This window comes from Anabas testudineus, chromosome 8 (assembly GCF_900324465.2).
Source record: "Anabas testudineus chromosome 8, fAnaTes1.2, whole genome shotgun sequence".
In the NCBI taxonomy this organism is placed as follows: Eukaryota; Metazoa; Chordata; class Actinopteri; order Anabantiformes; family Anabantidae; genus Anabas; species Anabas testudineus.
The window spans coordinates 17,038,785-17,058,407 of NC_046617.1; the positions used below are offsets into that span (position 1 = coordinate 17,038,785).

The 19,623-nt window shown below is 38.9% G+C and overlaps 1 protein-coding gene across 1 annotated transcript; it reads right to left on the minus strand.

The window, feature by feature from the left end:
- Positions 1-1,099: 1,099 nt before the first annotated feature.
- On the minus strand, positions 1,100-9,871 carry nubp1 (nucleotide binding protein 1 (MinD homolog, E. coli)). Its single transcript, XM_026359570.1, has 10 exons — positions 9,789-9,871; positions 8,684-8,788; positions 8,399-8,532; positions 6,869-6,937; positions 6,637-6,669; positions 6,451-6,541; positions 6,186-6,340; positions 3,374-3,484; positions 2,700-2,886; positions 1,100-2,201 (listed from the first exon to the last, which is right to left on the minus strand). Exons 1-10 carry the CDS (start codon positions 9,817-9,819, stop codon positions 2,149-2,151), a joined length of 969 nt encoding a protein of 322 aa, XP_026215355.1. The 5' UTR covers positions 9,820-9,871; the 3' UTR covers positions 1,100-2,148.
- Between the last annotated feature and the right edge of the window lie 9,752 nt (positions 9,872-19,623).

Here is a 19,623-nt window from a genome sequence, read left to right on the forward strand (position 1 = left end):
TATATTATATATAAAATAAAATAAAAAAATAAAACTCATCAAATCACTCCAGCTGTTTAGTAGGAGTAATTAATTTGGATTATTAGTGTCCAGACATATACAACACAAATGTTAAACACATAAATACATCTGTTTAGAAACTTAAAGCCTCAAAGAGGTTAATTATATATATATATAAATAAATATATATAAATAAATATATATAAATAAATATATATAAATAAATATATATATATAAAAAACAGACCAGACGTGTTTATTCATTTAGGGACTTTTAGTAACATAAACACATTAGAGGAAATAGGTTTGCTCGTTTCCCTAATCAAAACCACACCCACCCCCACCCTCACCCCCCCTTCCATTTTATTTGTCATGAGGTAACGTGCATGTTCACTAGTTTAGTTAGTAGTTATACTGGTGGAGGTTATTCACACACAACCAAGCACAGATTTACAGCAGGTGTAGTCTTTTGGTTGCTAGAGTGAGAACCTGCACTGTGACTAGCAATGATTGTGTTTATCTGGTAGGTAGGTAACACAGGTTTTGCAAATCAAGCTGTGACTCAACAATGCTTCGTTTAAAGAGCCCTGTGTTACTGGGTAATGGAGGATGATTACGGAGTAGAAACCATTATAAAATAAATACATTTGAACGTATTAGAGGCCAAAGCTTGTTCTACGAGAGGCTGCACTTGCTTTCACTGAAGTTTTTCTCTTGTAATAAATCTTTGTTGTACCCACTGTGGAAGGCATCCTGTCTAGTCAGTCCTGTAGGCATTTACATTTTAAGTTGTACTTTTACAACTCATCAGGTTGCAAACATACCTATTGATATAATAATGTGGAACGAGAGTGCCCGACTGCAGCGGCTGTTTTGTTTTTTAGTCGGATGTAAATGCAGTTTCACATGTGCTTTTTAGTGAAGGAACTACAACTAAATATGACAGTACACAAGAAAACACAGACAGACATGTGAAGACAGCGGGTATAAACTATCCACATACCGTAGCCATCTTCCGCATTTTTCTCAGTGAAATGCTTCAGCAATAGAGTATACTTGATACTTCATATACAATAACAACATGAAACTACAACAAAGACAACGTTATCTTATTTTATCAGGGATTTATAAGCATTTAAAGAGAATAAAAATAAACAAGATCACAACTGGTAAATAGATCAGCTGGGACGTGTTTTAATAAACTATTATTCACATCCTGGAATTCAAAGTGGGAATGTCTTGGGCACATTGCTGGTCCTATATTCTCCATAAATCAGGAAATCAGTCAAGACAGAAAGTCTTGGAATTTCGTACTATGCTCATGGTACTGTGCTCTATATTTAGAGGAATTGATTAACTAGTAATCTGCACCGGTCATTATTAATACCTTTATTTTACTTTTTCTCAGTATTGATTTACTCCAACCAGAGACCGTGGATCCACAAACATGGTACAATCAGTGCGGTACAACATTCATGTGAGAGAAAGTTAAATGGTTGATTTAACACCATTAGAGATTTTACTTGCTCAAAACAGCAGCTAGTATATGGTGAAGTATTAATCATTTTCCATCTTGTAATGGCGCTGACTATCAGACTGACCCACGTCTCCACCTGTACATCAACTATCACTGTTGCACTGAATCACATATTCCTTTGCTTCCATTAACTTGAGCACTGCAGTTTATTTTCACTCAGTCCTACATAAACAGTTTTGTTGCTGTAAATACTCACTTAAGCGACAAATGCTTATTCATCTGCAGATGAAAAAAGTCCCCAATTAATCTATTACTTACTCCTTTTTGAGGGAGGTAATAAAAACGATAATGTACTCTGTATAAGGAAATCATTTAGGCTTTGTGGAACAAAGAAACACTTTTTTAAAGATTTACTTCTCTAGCAGGAATGGCTTGTAACACAAATCTGGGCCGTAATTAATTATTTAGCCAGCTTATCTAAAATCAAAGCAGCGGTCCGTTAGAAATGATCATGATGATGTTGAGATAAGTCTGACAAGTTTTAATAAACACGCCTAAAAAACCATTTAATATTAATATATTATAGGTTTTTCTTATTCTGTGGTTAAGTGTTTCTACCACACACACATCCAGTCTCGCTGTTCTGGTCCAATATGGCCGCCATCGAAGCATCAGGTGGTGCTTTGCTGCTCCGTCACATGGTTCGAACAGTAGTCCTGGATGCCTGGCAGAGGAAAGAAGAGTGTGACGATGACTGACTTCCAAGGATTCAAATATATATACAAAACGAACCTAAGTAACCTGTTAACAATCGTAGTGTGCGAGTGTGTGTGACAGCTTTTTGTTACATCTGCAAAAGCTTATGTGTGAATCATTGTTTACACAAACCACAATTGATTCAACAACTTTAATCTCATGCTAAAGGTATAGTTAATGCATTTCGATACAACAGTTGTTCCTCTTTATTTCACTGCTTCCCATTTGTGAAGTCATTACTTCTTCTTTCATTACATTTAATCGGGTATTGAGCCAACAAGTAAACCATCTAGTCATCAAAAATAATAATGGATTTCAATGGAAGGCAAAACACGTCTATGTAAAGATCTAACTTCCTTATCTAGTAATGTGTCACAATCCACACCATCACCTAGGAAGTGTCACAAAGGCCACGGGAGATGCTCGTGTATATGTGTGGAGCGTATGCATTCATGGAAAGACGTACTCTGCACAATTCTCCGGTAGACTTCGGCAGCAGGCGAGTCGGGTACTTCGCTCAGGAAAGATTTGCCCTCATCGCAGCTTCGCGCTATCCTCGGGTCTAGAGGTACCTTTCCTAACAGAGGCAAATTAAGATCTGCGCACATTTGCTCAGCACCACCGGTGGTTGGAGGGAAGATCTGTGATGTGTTCTACAAAGAAGAGGCCAAAGAAAAATGATTTATCACCACGTTATGTTGATGATTGTGTAGATTAATTTAGTGGTGTAGTACCACTACGAACGATGAAGTCCTGTTCAATCCTCACACACTAGTGGGGTAAAATAAAATAGTCCTGCCAGTGTGCAAATAACTTATTTTGTTGTAACTGATAACACATTGCTCAAGACCGTTGTTTTAATCATTTCTACCAGGTTTTGACCCTTTAAAAGGGAATAGATTTGGATTTATGGTACTTATAGGTCCTTCATTTTCTCTCTATAATGCTGACTTGCAAATACTGTGGAGTGAAACGTCTTAACAAAAAATGTATAACACATAAAAGACTGTTTACTCTAGTACTTACAATATTTAGTGCTGGGCTGTACTAAACATTTCACCCACTCAGTGACATTACTTGCATACATGTGTCATGTGACATGTGCCATTTGCATTACATGTATGTGTGTCTGTCAGTGACCTTGCATTTAGGGCAGACAAAACCGCTCATGTTCTCCACCACTCCGATGATTGGCAGCTTCACCTTCTTACAAAATCGGATCTCCTTTCGCACGTCCTGTAACGACACCTCCTACAGGGAAAGAGAAGCAGAAATAGTAGTGCATAAAACAAGAGAGGAGAAGAAGGAAGGAGACCTTATGGCAGAAGAAAGGGAGGAAGCTAAGACAATCTTTAATTGGTTTCAACCCTCCAGCTTCCGCTATCAGTATTCCCATAAGAACAGCTGTTAGCTTCGATAAACTGAGCAAATCCCATTATTAAATGTGTTCGTGGATGAGTGTGTAAAACAAAGCTTTCCACAGTCAAGAATTGTGCAACCTGTCGGTTGATATGAACTGAACCGACTCCCTTTTGGGTAATTCCAGCTCAGTCGTGGTTAGTTTTGGTTAAGTGAGAGCGGAGGGAATGAGGAAGTGATTCTACTGCTAACTGACCTCACAGGACTCAACCTCCTTCCAGTATCAGGAAATGTTTGTTAAGAATTAAAGACACAAACGCGCTTGTAGCGAGTTCACAGTAACAACATCTGGTAAACAGTCACCAAATACTTAAGGTGTGTGTCACACAAACTTATCATAAGACGGAATAAAACAAGTTGTGAGAGACAGCGCCGTTGGCAACTAAAGCCTGACAATACTGTTTTCTTTGAGTGTCTGTAAAACGTGTTGTTTAATCCACCTTTGATTTTCTGGTTTATAATGCAAGTAAGATTAAAACACGTGAATCCCCGAGATGCATCATTTCTCCTGCAAGACTGTACTTTTTATTAATACTTTTTCAAATGGTGCTGCTACCATTTTATTACTTTGTGATCTGTGTGAACAGATATTAAGTTTAAAAAAAAAAAAAACTGAACTAAAACTTTATATTGTGCAATGACAACTTTGACGTCACTGTTGCATAAGGTTTATAACAAAATCTGTTGGCGGCCAAATAATACTCACCTTTTAATATAATAAAAAAAAATTTAAATTAACAATATAAAATATATTAGTATAGAATAACAAAAGCAGTTTATCTTAAATGATACTTTCACAAAGGGTAAAAGAAAACCACAGGTATACGATGACACACTGGGATTACAGGATTATGACAAACTGTGGGAGCAGCCCTGGTGGTTAAAAACGTTAACTGAAGATGTTAGAAGCCACTCAGCTTTGGAACAATCATAGTTCCAGTCTTGGTCCCATACTCTTGCTCTGATCGATGCCTCACCACAATTTTAATCACAGACGCTCACAAAGAGTTCATTGGACTTCACATCTTTGTTTTTGTACCAACACAGAATTGTTTGATGTTATACAGACGCAACAGAAAGTAAGTGAACTGTTTAGTTTCTTGGTACATGTGCTTTGATGTTCAGGGTCATTGGGTGGTTGCATCTCCTAACAATAATAAATAATAAACATGACAATTCATTTTTGAACAGCTTTGATTGAACTTTGACTGAGCCCCAAATCATGATGCTTCCACCACCAAACTTTGCCATTGGGATGATGTTTTCATGTTGGTGCGCCGTTATTGTTTTATGCCAAATGCTGTATGTAGGTCAGAGTGTCCTAAAAAGACATTGTACACCTTGACACTCTTGACACCGTTACCATGAAAAAGATATGTCGACTGATGAAACGTTTAATTGTTCACAGCAGCACTCAAGGTCTAAAAAGGGAACTGTGAAAGCAAAGTAGCGATTTTGCTGAAGATCAGATCACATTTCATGATCAACATATACAGAAAAAGCAGGAAGGTGCAAATAGTTCACATTATCTTGCCACTACACAGGCAGGTGTAATCCTTTCTAAACCATCTGGTCGGTTCAGGCAGGAAGAACCTGACCACAGAGCAGCGCACCTGAATACTTTTCACTTTCACTAACTGCATGACACACAATTTCACCCAAACACAACTTTTGTGTTTTCTAAACATGTAATGTGCTAAAACTGTTCTCTTGGATTTCAGCTTGTTTTATAGGCAGGCCGTCTTTCTCTCTATCTCCTTCCTGTAGTTACATTTCACAGAATTATTATGCACAAGCCCCCAGTGAAAAGGACAGGAACTTACTGTATATAGCTATGAGTTAAATGTGTAGGTTGAGAGCAGACTGGCGACAGTCACAGGGGGGTTTTCCAGATAATAAGATAATATCTAACCACTGCATTGCATAATAAACTTCCAAGTTTTCTTCCCTTCTTCGACTGTAGTCGTCATCTTTTTTTACGACTGAATATTCTTAAGAAATTCTAGACAGAAGTTCTTCTTCTTTATGATTATTAAGCACATTAGGACGAAACCGTTTTTACTGCCAGTACTTGCTATTATTTTTTATCAACTTAGCATATTTTAACAGATCACTGTATCACAGCAAAGAAGCAGATTCACCAAGTTTCCCTATAACACCAACATCATTACAAGTCTGCATGATGCAGTGCGCTTACAGCATTATTTGCATTTCGTGTAATGGGTGTGATTTCTGCCTTTTATCCGACTGGTAGCTGTCGTTCGCTGATTAATTTCGTGGAGACTTTTTGTGTCACTATCGTTATTAGTGTCTCAAGTTATATAAAAACCACCAAACCAACGAACAACTCCAGGTGGCTGAAATGTATTCTGGGAAATGCAGGAAATTACTAGTTGAATTCAAAGCAGTTGGAGTGAAAGTAGTCACAACGATATCTGTGTGTGGAAATTCCCTTTTACTATTGATGTAGATGCTGTGAATGTAGTTGCTGCAGTAGCTCGCTCGCTTTACACGTCTCAGCATATGTGTGTACCTGTGGTGTGGTAATGATGATGGCTCCATCAACGTGGGTGGAGCTTAAGTACTGGACAATTGACAGGTGCTCATCAGAAGTACCAGGGGGCGTGTCCACAACAAGATAATCCAGGTCTCCCCAGTCAACGTCCCTTAAAAACTGCTTAATCATTCCTGATTGAAGAGAAATATCCCACAGGTTTAGATCATACAACATTTGGAATAGATAAAATCTATTTTACAAACACAGACACACAGACACACACACACACACACACACACACCGTTCTTCTTGGGTCCTCTCCAAATCACAGCATCATCAGGACTGCTGAGCAGGAGGCCGATGGACATGACTGCCAAATTGTCATCAACATACTGCAACATACACACACAGATTTATGATACACACAGTTCCCTCAAAGAATGAAACTTTAAAGAATTTTCAAAAAGCGTAATTTGAAACAACTCACCACAGGAGACCAGCCTGAGCCACTCTGGTGAACCTGTCCACAGGACACAAACTAATTACACACGGGCTGAACCAACACAGAGTACCTGTCACAGCCTGACAAGACTGATCTCAAAGTCAAAACAAACATTAAGTTTCGACACAATAACTACTGTCTTTAGAAAAGTATGTGTTTAACTTCAACTATTCATATTTAATTTATATTACAACACAAAACTGCTACTACTATTTACCTGTTCTCCCTCTATGCCCATGATCCTGGGAATGGATGGACCACAGATATCTACATCAAGCAGGGCAACCTAAAAATAGAAAAGGAGATAGAGCAAAAAAAATAAATAACACTTGAATCTCCAGTGTAGAAAAACTAACCTTGAACTCAGTTTTGTAATTCAGCAACAACAACTTTTGGCATTTCTCAAAGATTCCACAGAGGACATCTGAGACAGGACGATGGACGCCAAGTCTGTATATGTGGTCTTTGTACTAGAGCAGCTACATATGCAGCAACATGGTTTTACACAAGTGTTTCAGCAGAGGCAGACAGGTTGTGAAATGTTCAGTTCAACTAGTCAACTAGAGTGAGAGAGGTAAATATTAGGACAGAAAACATCCAGAAGTAACACAGATCTGTTCTATCCATGCCAGACCAGATGTTAAAAATATGTTTTGTCATCCTGCCCAGATACCAGAAACCTGGAAAAGCCGGTAAATCAAACACTCGTCAAGCTTAAAATTTCCGAAGCACAAAATGCAGATTGAAAAAGGGAGTAAACTTTCAGAAAAAATACTGCACATCAGCTGTACAGAGAAGGAAAGGAAACCACCATAAACCACACTAAATCAAGAACAGCACATTTTTCAACATCATGTTAAAGGTCGTTACTAAATGCTGACATACGTTGGTAATTACCCTTATTTCTGTTTGTTTTATTATATTTGCTTCTTTTAACCCAAGAAGAAAACATAAAATCTGAAATTTACCCAGGGATTAACACTCCTTAACTCAAAGGAATATTATTGACTCAAGAACTTGTATTAGAAAAAGATGCTGAAAAAAGAATTTAGAAATCGAACTGGAACAAAACGGAACACATTGGTTTATTAACCAGCACTTTTAGTTGTCACAAAACACAGATTTCTATACAAATATACATCATATCACACAAAACGTTGCCTTTAACTTTTACTGATTAATTACATAATTTGATTTATAGAAATCTGCACTTAAACTTTGGTTAGTTAAATTGTGTCTCCGCTGACCTCTAGTGGCACATTTGAAACATGACATAATTTAGTTCCAAACAACATAGTTTACAGTGAGGGGAAATAAGTATTTGATCCCCTGCTGGCTCTGTATGTTTGCCCATTGACAAAGAAATGATCAGTCTATAATTTTATCGGTAACAACAACAAAAAAAAAACTGCATTTAAATAAACTTATAAATTGCTTTACTTTTGAATGAGAGAAATAAGTATTTGATCCCCCATCTATCAGCAAGATTTCTGGCTCACAGGTGTCTTTTTACACAGGTAACGTGCTGAGAGCAGAAACACTCCAGTTGGTGCGATTATTTGCAAATGGACAAACACAATATCACTATCAATCTCCGTCGGTCTGGGGTTCCATGTAAGAGCTCGCCTCGTGGAGTTTCAATGATCATGAGAACGTTGAGGAATCAACCCCGACACATGAGCAAACATACAAAATCAACAGCCATCACTGTAATTAAAGAGGCACGATTCAGAAATAAAAATATTACCTCCTTTGTGCTGTCACTTGCCAGGGCGTGGGCCAGGTGTGCGCTGAAGGTGCTTTTCCCCACTCCCCCTTTTCCAGAAAGCACAAGGATCTTGTGTTTGACTGTGGACAGCTTCTCTGCTATCTCTGCTATGGCTGCGTTCAGAAATAGAGGGAGACGATGAAGCACAAGACTCTCAAAAAGAGGTTTCACTGCAATATTGGCCGTTTTAAAGCTACTAACTCGTCCTCTAGAATGCAAACCAGCTTGATCGCGAGACAGAGTCCAGTGTGACACGTCTCTTACCAGGGTCAGGAGCCTTTGTGGCTCCAGAGGCACACAGAGTCTGGTTGGGGCAGCCCTGACATGATGCTGACTTCCCTGCTTGCTCACTTGTTGTACCTGGGCAGTCTGAAAAGGTTTAAGAAGATGCAAATACATTAGATCACAATGCTTTATCATGATAATACACACAAGCTAAAGTTGTCCCAACATTTCTATAATCTCATTCAGCCTGTTGCTCACTGATGAGTCACTACAACTTTCTAGTGTTCTAGTGGTGATGCTGATGTTTCCAAATGTACTACAGTAAATATGTCAAGCTGAAATTTGGGGAAATATTGGGGATATTTCCATTTGTTATACTAGTGTAGCCAGTAAAACATGAACTGTTGAATTTAAATATTTCACTGTTTGCAAATATCATAGCTGGATGGTTTGACACTTCCACCTATTTTAGCATCGGTGGTGTAACCCCCACCTGCTCTGGGCCATGTGTCAAAGTAGCATTGGCTCCTGCTGTATATGTGTCTCACATTGGATAGACTATTTACCAAATGACTAAACGTAAATAGATGAAATATAGAAATTATAAGAATAAATCTCTAGATAAACTACGTAACTTCAAACTCCTATGATTCAATGTGGCTTGTTATCATTGTGTCACCATGACTCAGCAATTTTTTTAGGCAGTATTGCAACGTACAAATTGACTCAGCAAAGTTCAATAACATTAATTAATTAATCAATCAATCAATCAATCAATTAATGAATTCACTGTTTGTTGTGAATTAAATCGCTGCTGTGTTTATGGAAGATGTAGTTTACACTGTGCCTGAAGTCAGTATTTATTTTATCTTGTTCAAACAAAAATAAACAAGTGCAATGGCATTGATCAGCTTTTCTCCACATTGTGATATTGAAAAATTAATATTAATATTAAGTAACAGATAATCTGACCAGACAACAACTCTAAAGACAAACATCAGGAGTGTTGTAAATGTCGCTGACACTAACCTTAAAACGTTTGTTTAATATCTCATAATAACATAAGACAATAAAACGCCAAATTCAAACCCAAATATTTGTGCAGGAAAAAATCTAAGACGACTTTTAAAGTTTGAAAACTCACGTTCTGGGGCATCATCTGGTACGTCCGCCATCTTTCAAGTCTTGGTCCGCCGTTTAAAGTCTTCCCCCTTCAAAGGTTCCGGATACGCAGCAGATGTGCATTTCTTGTTACACTTTTATCACTTATAAATTAAATGTTTATATACTATATTGTTATTTTAATATGTATTATGATATTATACTTTACTATTATATACCAAGTTAAACTTTATTAGAAAGTTTGTTTTTGACAAAAACTGATTTCTCCACAATTAATGTATCTGTATCAAACAAGGCCATATGATAATTATGAGCTTCTTGCAGCATTAACTTTCTTCAACATGAAACAGGAAGCTAACAGCAAATTAGGATTGTCACACACACACAAATGTTTGATCACAAAAAACCTGAGCATGAACATGAATAACTCTGTTCACAGTTACATTCTTCCAACTTCATTGGAAACTGAAAACTGAAAAAATACTTAACAACATAGTATTGTTTTGTATTCAGTATTTGGCATTAACCCAGCATTTAATATTGTTTAACCTGATTATAATGATTCACAGCAGGTATCGTCCACTCACCTGACATAGCAGCATCCAACTGAATCCACTAGAGAGTGCTGTTGATTCACTGAGGTCAGTCACAGTAAGAGACGATGAGCAAGGTAGTTCAAATGAACTTTTATTTTTTGGAAAATGCTTTATATAATATCTTCAAATAGTGGCACTGGAGGGAACTTTCTCCACCTCTGTCAGCTGTTCTCACTCTCACTGAGAGTCTGAGCATGTTGTACATATTGTTATGGGTCTTTGTAGTCCATAGGTGTTTCTGTTTACACATTTAAATTTACTAACCAAGCTTGTTCATTGGCTCAGGGGTCTTATAGGTAAAGATGATTGGTTTGACAGAGCATCATTTGTTTGACTTTGCAATCAGAGAACCAACGTGCATGTGTGTGCATGTGAGTCTGGTGTCTGGGCCCTCCACTGTATTGTGTGTGTGAATAAAGCATCCCATAATCCTCTAAAAACGTGCAGGTGTGTCCCTGTGTTTCCGTGTGCATGTGCCATCCCCCTCCCCCAACTGTTTGGCCTGTCGAGAGTGTGTAATGTGATATTTTCTTTGTTTTGGCCCATCCATCATTAACTGGTAAACCTATTCCTGCAGACCATTAACACAGTTTATTCACTGCTCACTACTGTTTTCACATGCGAGGTAGTCAGTCGACAGGGAGTTAAAACTAGAATGTGTTGTTTTGTTGTCTGGGTATTGATAAATGCACATTTCCACGAAATGTGTCTGATATGTCAAAAATTTGTGGGCTTGGCGTGAACTTTCATAAACGGTGAGTGAGGATGAGATGAAAATGTGAAAAATGCCCCTCAGTAGGAGACGGTTTTGTAAAAGAGATAAAACTAGACATTAAAATAGACAAGGACAAATGAGAAACATGCATACAAAGACAAACAGAGAGAGCAAGTGGGGCAGTGCAGAGAGATACAGTGAAGATGGGGTGTCATTAGGTCTCTAATTCATCCCTGGAGGCCTCATGAAAGTCTATGCAGAGATAAACACCAGTGCAGCTGGAGACGGTGCATGGGAGGAGTCATTTATGAAATGGTTATGATATCCTTCCTCTTTTGCCTTCGCTATTCCTCCCCTGCCTCTCCACACCCCTCAATGGTAGCACTAAAAAGGTTGAATTAGCTTTTTGAACTGATGAAGAAGAGACTCAATGCTGATATCATCCAGCTAAATCCCTAGACCAACAGAAAACTGCATGCACTCTTGAACTGTGTGACAAAGTGCTGGAGAAGATAGATAGAAAGAGGTCTTGACAATGAAGTGTACAAATAATGTTTTATTATTAGTTATTATTTTAGGAACTATTCTTATTTGCTTTGTTGCACACACACACACACACAGACACACATACACAGGCACACAGGTCAGATTGTGGTCACAGAGATACTCAGCACAAAAGTTAAGCCTTGGCTGGACAAGCAGTTGTCTCATTGACAATGAGATAACGCACGCACACACATGCACAAACCAGCTTTAACATAACTCACACTGTTTCTGCCAGCATTAACAGAAGGAGGTTTGTGTGCATGTGTGTTCAGGAGTGAGAGTGTAGCGGGGCAGAGATGTCACACGAGTGAAGAGGGAAGAGGAAGTCGTTTATGGAAAACAGCATGGGTGTGATCTGGACATTCAACTGTTAACAAGCTGATGCACATCAAGAAATAAGGGTTTGTACTGTGTTTTTTTTTTCTTTTTTTTTTCTGGTAACTCAAATACATCTGTGCTTACATTTCAACAAGTTACACAAAACTGACATTTTCATTAAGTTTTAATAAAGTAATATCATCAGTTATTTCAAATGTGAGTCAGGAATCTTAGACATGACTTTATTATTAGTTCATGAGTTTATTCTGACCACTAGGACTTATAGTAACTATGAGTCACACTGTGGGAGGAGGATTCATCAGAAACAAAGGAGGAAGTCAGATGACAGCTCTGTAAACCACAGAGAGCCCTCACAGTGAAGGTCAGAGTGATGGAACATCATCTGGGAGGCTGCTGTTTATTTCCCTGTTGATTTCTTTAAACCATGACAACAATTATTCCTCAACCTTAACCGCGTGGTGATTACTGTAACTACAATTCTACAATTTTACAATAAACATTTTAACCCTTTTGTGCCACTTTAACTTATTTTAGCCCAAACTATGATTTCATTTTTGTGCAAACACCGACCACAAACTTAAACAAATCACAACTAGATCGTAACTTACAAATGATGTCATCTTCCTGGTAAAGGTCTTACACCAGATTCACCATCATAATGTGTCATATGTGATTTCTGTTTCATTTTTGCTCTGTGGCAGCTGAGCCAGTGCAGTGGTCTTGATAAAATAAAGGAGTGTCAGAGTGATTTGGTGCTAAGAGACATCACACTGAAAGCAGAGGGATAAAATCTGAGTTCACTTCTTTTAACAACACGCCTGTGTGGTTTTGGTTCTTTGGTTGGAACTCCTCCCTCCATTCCTCCTCTGTATTGTCTCTGTTTTGACATTTTCAGCTGTTGCAGTCATGTTTGGTCATCTCCTTGGAAAGAATCCTCACTTTATTTTACTGCGTCTTGGCTCTAAACTCTGCTGTTTGACCATTCAGTAGGTTTATTTGTGAAGAGACTGACAGATTTCTGTAGATTTGTTTGGTAAAATACACTAAAAATTTTTTTGCTCTCTAGAAACAGGAATGTTTGTTTCACTGTCCAACGAAAATGCAAAGTAATCCACGCCCTCATGGATTAAATCATGGGCTATGCAAAATCATTGCACACTGTATGTTCATGTATTCTTCTTCATGCTTGTGTGCGTGAGTGTGGACGCTCCCTAAATGATAAAAACATGTTTGGTTCTCAGAGTTAAAGCGTACAGTAGAGGATCAGACTCATAAAGATCCTGACAGTTTGATCATACGTGGTTGAATGTGAAGAAATATGCACATTTATTCTCTTGCTGAGAGGGAAACGAAAGGGTCCACACCACTCAATAAATATGTATTAATCCAGCATGCAGACTGACATTAGTCCAAAAGACACAGAATTAGCCATCTTATCAGTCAAAACACAGATTGTTTTAATTTTTTTTATTTAATCCAAAAGGAAACTGAAGTGTATAAACTAATTTTCTCTGATTATGTGTTGACTGAGAGCAGGAAATTCCAGTCAAGTTTTTATTATCTTTGGCTCGGTTAAAGGTTCCCCTTGTTTTCATTCTTTATGCTGAGCTAAGCCAACTTGATTCTCACCTGTATTCATTCACAAGAAAAGCAACAAACAACCGGGAGTCATTAGTGAAGGTAGAACATAGGGTTCCCACAGAGACCTTAAGAACTGCTGGGAGAACAAAACTAGATCTGACAGACTTTACAAAATACAAAACAAAGCAGGATGCAACACTTTTTTTGTCTATCGCCTAATGTCTATCTATTTTTTTATGAGATGTAAATCTCACCATATTTACAGTATTGTTGTGTAAATACGAGCAAGAACAACATGTGCACACACATGTGAAGTGGGAAGGGAATTTTAGGCTGCAGCCAAAAGAATCCCAGAAATCAGCTCAGTCTTTATGCTTCCATCCCCCAGCCTCCAACTCACTGGGCCACAACACCACTCCGCATCCCAGCCCCAACTAATAAAACAATCCTTCACGCTAAACAACGAAAGGGGGCCGTTGTCTTCCTCATTCTTCCGACTTGTGGCTCAGCCTTTGGATGCTGCTGTGGTCAGTTTCATGGATTAACATTTTTTTCTTTATTGCAGTTATGGATATATTTATTATAGATAGTCATAACAGAGTTGACAGCATCTTATGAAGAAGTCACAAGCATGAGTTTTGATTTAGGGAATGGACAGGAGTTATTAGAGAGGAGATGTCAACCCTCAGATGTCTTAACTCGCTCCCTGAACAGAATTAACCTAGAATAACCGGGGTTATCTGTCTGTCTTGGTTTGTTATGTGTGGGTGTCTGAACTCAACAGTTGGGATGACGGTTGTGATGACAATGAAACTATCATGGTTCTGAGGATGGAGATGTAGTTATATGTGTGTGTGTGTGTGTGTGGGGGGGGTCTTTGCATGTCAAAATGTTTGTCTACAGCAAAGGAAGGAAGATTAGTTGTGATAGCAGCCTATTCTTGGTCACACGTGATAGACGTGTCGTAGATAGCGTCTTCCTCTGCATATGTGCACGCTGTAAACTCGGTAAAGTCAGGAGAATAAACAAAACACCACATTTCCTACAATAGAAATGATAAATGAAATACCTGCTGGACTGCTGGAAATGTTCTGTATTTAAAGACATTTTATTATTATGTTTGAATCTTTCAAAAACAATTCTGATTAATTAATTACTTAAGATTTTACTTTGGGAAAAATGTATTTTTACTGAGAAATTATGAGGATTTTTCAGCTACCAAAGTAAAATCACTATTTACTGACTAATGTGTTTATTGACTAAGATCATAATATCAGGTTTGTTGTAATAAACATTATACTACGTCTAGAAATTCAGGCAGTAGTCAAAAACATGTTATTTTGTTGTTTTTTATCAATAATGCTGACAATGTATATTATACAGCCGAGGTTCCTCGAGGGCGACTGGCCTGCTTGTTTTCTTACTACATCTGCTCTACCCACTGCTCTTTACCTGGATCAGGTGTGTTCCGCCAATCAGAAGCTGTAAGTGCAGGGAAGGCAGGAAAACAAGCAGCACATTGGCCCTCGAAAGCCCGGATTGGCCACCCCCTACACAGTGTACTGTATATTTAATGGAACCTCCTTGTCAGTGTAATAATTGTACCAGTGGTCATTTCCTTGTTGACTTATGGGGATTGTATGGCTCTGCCCTTTTGTGTGTGTGTGTATTTGCAGGGAGAAACCCTGACCTAAATCTTACAGTCACTCCCAGCTTCTTGTCTATCTCCATTTTCAATTTGTAAGTTTCATTCTAGCGTGCTTCAGTTTGTTCTATCTGCGTCCATCGTTACCTCCTGTAGGCAGGTGCTTAAACAAATGAACGGAAATCTGGGGATGCAAATGCAATGGAAAGTAGCATCTGTGTGTGTGTGTCTGTGTAAAAACGTATGTGTGTGACCTTTTATCTTTACCACAATGTTCTGGATACACAGACACTTGCACATAAACACAGGCATGCACACAGTTGATCAGTATTCGGGGTGGAGATAAAGAGAGAAAGGGAAAGCAGAAAGTGGTGAGAGGTGTGTACCTGTTGATATTTTTACTTGGTTCTGTTTTCTTGTGCTGTACTCCACGTCTCTCCATGCCCGTGTTCATGATCCTCCGTAAGACCAGCTACTCATGCAGCTGTTTGACATCAACAGAACCAGCGTCATCATGATGCCTCTGTATTTCACACTCTTTTGTTAAAAAGAACTGAATCACAGAATAAACACACATCTTTCAAGCTGAAATTGAAGAGCTCACATATTTCACATTGTTTTATGCCTTTCAGTGAGAATGGAAAACTTTTAAAAGGCATCCCAAATATGTAAACAGTGTTTTCACATTTATCTGCATCGCTGTCAACACCGCCTGCGCCTGCCCCCCACTTAGCAGCGGAAAGGGAGGGAGGGAAGAGAGAGCTGTGAAAAAACATTTTAACCGCCAACATTGTTCCACAATCACATCTTTTGGACTCAGTCACTATCTCAGTTTGTTTCCCTCTGTATAATTTTCTGTATATTTGTCTTGCTCTCCAGTAATAATGCTCCTATCCTCTACTACCGTTTATCTCCTGTCTTTGTGCGGCTTTTTTCCTGCTGCTCAATCTGCCTCCTGCTGATTGTCCACAGTAGCGGCCTTTGAGCGTCCACACACTCTCACACACACGCACGCATGCATGCTGTGAGAAACAGGAACAAGGGAAGTGGGGAGGGGGTGCTTCCTGTCTGGCTGTAGATCTATGTGTGCGTGTTTTCGTGTGTGTGTTTTTGTGTGTGTTTGTATGGCTATCATTGTGATGCAAACATGAATTTTTAACCATCAGACTGAGGGCATTTTAGCCAGTCCTCAAAATGAGGATTTAGATTTAGAATGAGGTTTTGGTTAGGGTTAGGGTAACGTGAAAAATTAATAATTGAAATTAGTCAAAGAGTGTCCTCACACTGACTGCCATACAAAAATGTGTGTGTGTGTTGGGCATTCGTCCAGAGGGTAGGAGTGCTGGAGGAGGAGAGACGTCGGGGAGGTTTTAGTTTTAATGGTCACAGAGGAGGTACCGCTGTAGATTAAAGAAGCAGGAGCAACCCTCTGCAAATGGAAACAACAGGCTCCAGTTATTGTGGGCATGAAGCATAATGAAAATAGGTTTCTTCCTACACAATTGCTGCATTGCTGCTCTGACAATGCGTCACAGCAGGATGTTTCTAATATACCACCTCTCTGAAGGTATAGCTAAAGATTTTGCATTAGTCTGTTTGTTGCATGTTGATAACCTCAACAGATATACAATAAATGACAAGACAGTTTTTTTATTTTGTTTCACGTTGTGCAACTTGAGCAAGGAGATGTCTCAATTCCTGACACGACAAAGACTCATGTCTAACCAAAGCTCCTGAGGCACAGGGTAAAATAACAAGTTGCAAGTTCTGGGAAAGAATTTAGAGCAGCACTAAATGTTGATTGACGACGTTATGAGTTTTTTTCTTTCAAAGATCTCTTGGTATTTATTTCTCAGTCTGTTGCCTATGCTCTGTGGCTTCAATGTAATAGGTACATAAAAGGCCCAAAATGGGGGGTTAGGGCAGGAAGAATGTTTTCAGAGATTAATTTTTTCCACCACTATGCTTGTTTGGAAGCTTTATAAGTCATTGCTTTGCAAATTAAGATTTTATGCAAAACATGAAAACCTAATAAAAATAATGCTTTGTAAGAAATTCAACTACATGGTGTTGGACACAGCAGGTCCCAGTGATCCACTTTTACTTCCTGCTCTACTTGAAACCCTTATTACTGGGTGGAGATGTGTACACCTTATTGTTTCCACCTAAACTGTGGGTTTATAACAATTGCAGGTAACTGATATGTGTCTATGGTGATGTACAGTGCGCTGGGTGTTAATTGTGTGAATATGTGTGCTTACCTGTGTGGTGGACACCTGACACCTGACAGAACGGTCGAACCTGTTCCCATCACTCTTGTGTGTGTGTGTTTAAGCATAAAGATGTGTTTGGGTCAGGTTGGTGGTACAGGGGTCAGCTGCCTGTGGCACTGAGGACAATGTGATTGCAGTGTTGTTTTAAATAGACACTACTGTAGCTGTCAGTCTATGTGCATCTGTGTGCTGTTATGCGCAGGGATGCGATGTTGAAATGAACAACGAGCATGCTGACGCACAGGTGAGGGTCAAAATAAGAGGCATGGCAGCAGTGTGACGATATCTGCTATTTGAACTGAATATAATTGTTTTGTTTCTTTTTTATAATTTGGTGATATGATCTGTGAGGGCCATAATCCTGCAACGCTGGGCTATTTACCGTGTGTGTATGTGTGTGTGAGTTCGGGCTTGCTGGTCTGATGGGAACAAAACAGGGAGCGAGAAAGAGAAAGAAAATCCATTGTATTAAGTTACAAAGTGACATCATCAGCTCAACATACAGATTTCATCTACTACTCATTAACCTGCACAAAACTTCCCAGTACTCTACATATATTATGATATAACTCTAGCAGACTTTATGTGTTTGAACATGAATGTGTGCAAATATTCTGAGAGCAATTTATGATATAATGAGAATTTGTGTCCATGGTAACGTACAAAACAAGCAGGAAGTGTCCTGAGATTTTTTGAATCCTAGTATCTTCCCGTCTGCTGTCTGCAGAGGGATTGAGCAGGACGTCAGTGAATTATTTTTTAAAGTCTTACAGTCTCATTTCAGTATAATCCTGAACTTTGTAGGGGGTTATTGAAAAAGTGAGTCTAAATTGTTAAAATCTCTGGGCATGAGCTGTGGTGAAGCATGCTTTTATAATTATTTATTTATTTAGTATGAGCCTTATGTTCATTTTGAACGTAGCATTTCATGTGTGCAACTCTTGCATCACCTTAAATGTAAACATTTTAATGTTAACTTGTTGACATCGTTCTAAACTGTTTTGCAGCGGCCGTCCTGTCTTCTGACAGCCAGGAAAATGCAAAGAACTATGTGCTACATAAGCCTTGACAATGCCCTCTTCATTACCTCGTGCCTGTTGTAACTAACCATCTCCATATGACTGCAGAGAGAATCCCATCCAGCCACAGTGGTGAGCTCGGACCACCTAGAACACATGAAAGAGGGCCTGACGTGCTGAGGCATAATGTTAAAACCTATTAAACTGAATTGTTGAGATTATGGTTAAGTGTTAATCTTTCATTTAGCCATTATTTGCAAATGATACAACTGGATGGGAGACGTGTTTGGCGACTGAGCGCCAGATCAGATATGCCTTTGGAGATAGGTGTGGCACTGTGCAAACACAGGGCTGATACACCCTCGGCAGTACATTGATAGAAAGATGATGCTGTGATGCTGGGAATTACTCAGTTGTAACGTATTGTTTAAAGGCCAATAGTGGCTACAAAGATGGAAGAGTGAACTTGTGACTGGATGATCACCAGTTCAACACCACTGTGACGCCCTTCAGCAAGCTCCTTAACCCAAGCTCCTCAGTGACCACAGGTCAGATTGTGTTCGTACTGTTTAAGATGTTTAGTTTGGCAGTTTCAATGTAGGTTTCTGATCAGACCACAGGAGCAAACAGATAATTTTGCTCTCTGAGCTACCAAACAAGGATATGTTACTTTTTTCACTCATTACTTTTATGATCAGGGCACTAAATAACTTCTCATGAGCCATTTTGGTTTGTGAACTGTGTGTTTAACCAGTACAAAGGAAAACTATTTATAGGTTTAGTCTTTCATCCTGTAGTTGTGTGCACATCTCTGTTTCCAGTCTTGCCAAGGTATGCTAACGCGTTGCTCGTTGTAACCACAGTCACCAACAACCAGACATGCGAGTGTTATTAGTCATCCAGACTTTAAAATCATGCTACTGAAAATGTCCTTGAATTCCTTGAACTAACTGAAATGTTATATATAACATCTCAGAGAGACAGAAGCATGAACAGTGGGGTCGTTGTGAAGTCCGGATCACTTCAGTTTTCTACTTTGTGTCTTATAATGACTGGAGAAGCTGCTTTAAAGGAGACTTCGTGCAGCAGCAGATGATGATTGACAGTGAGAGGATGAATGCTTTCTGTTCGAGATATGGAAGT

Bases quoted from the DNA above. Each gene is read 5' to 3' on its own strand.
- nubp1 (XM_026359570.1), bottom strand. From the start codon at position 9,819: ATGGCGGACGTACCAGATGATGCCCCAGAAC. The intron at 6,670-6,868 runs GTAAATAGTAGT...TCCTGTGGACAG, and splicing joins TGGGCATAGAGGGAGAACAG to GTTCACCAGAGTGGCTCAGG. The intron at 2,202-2,699 runs GTACGTCTTTCC...TTCCTCTGCCAG, and splicing joins CTACCGGAGAATTGTGCAGA to GCATCCAGGACTACTGTTCG.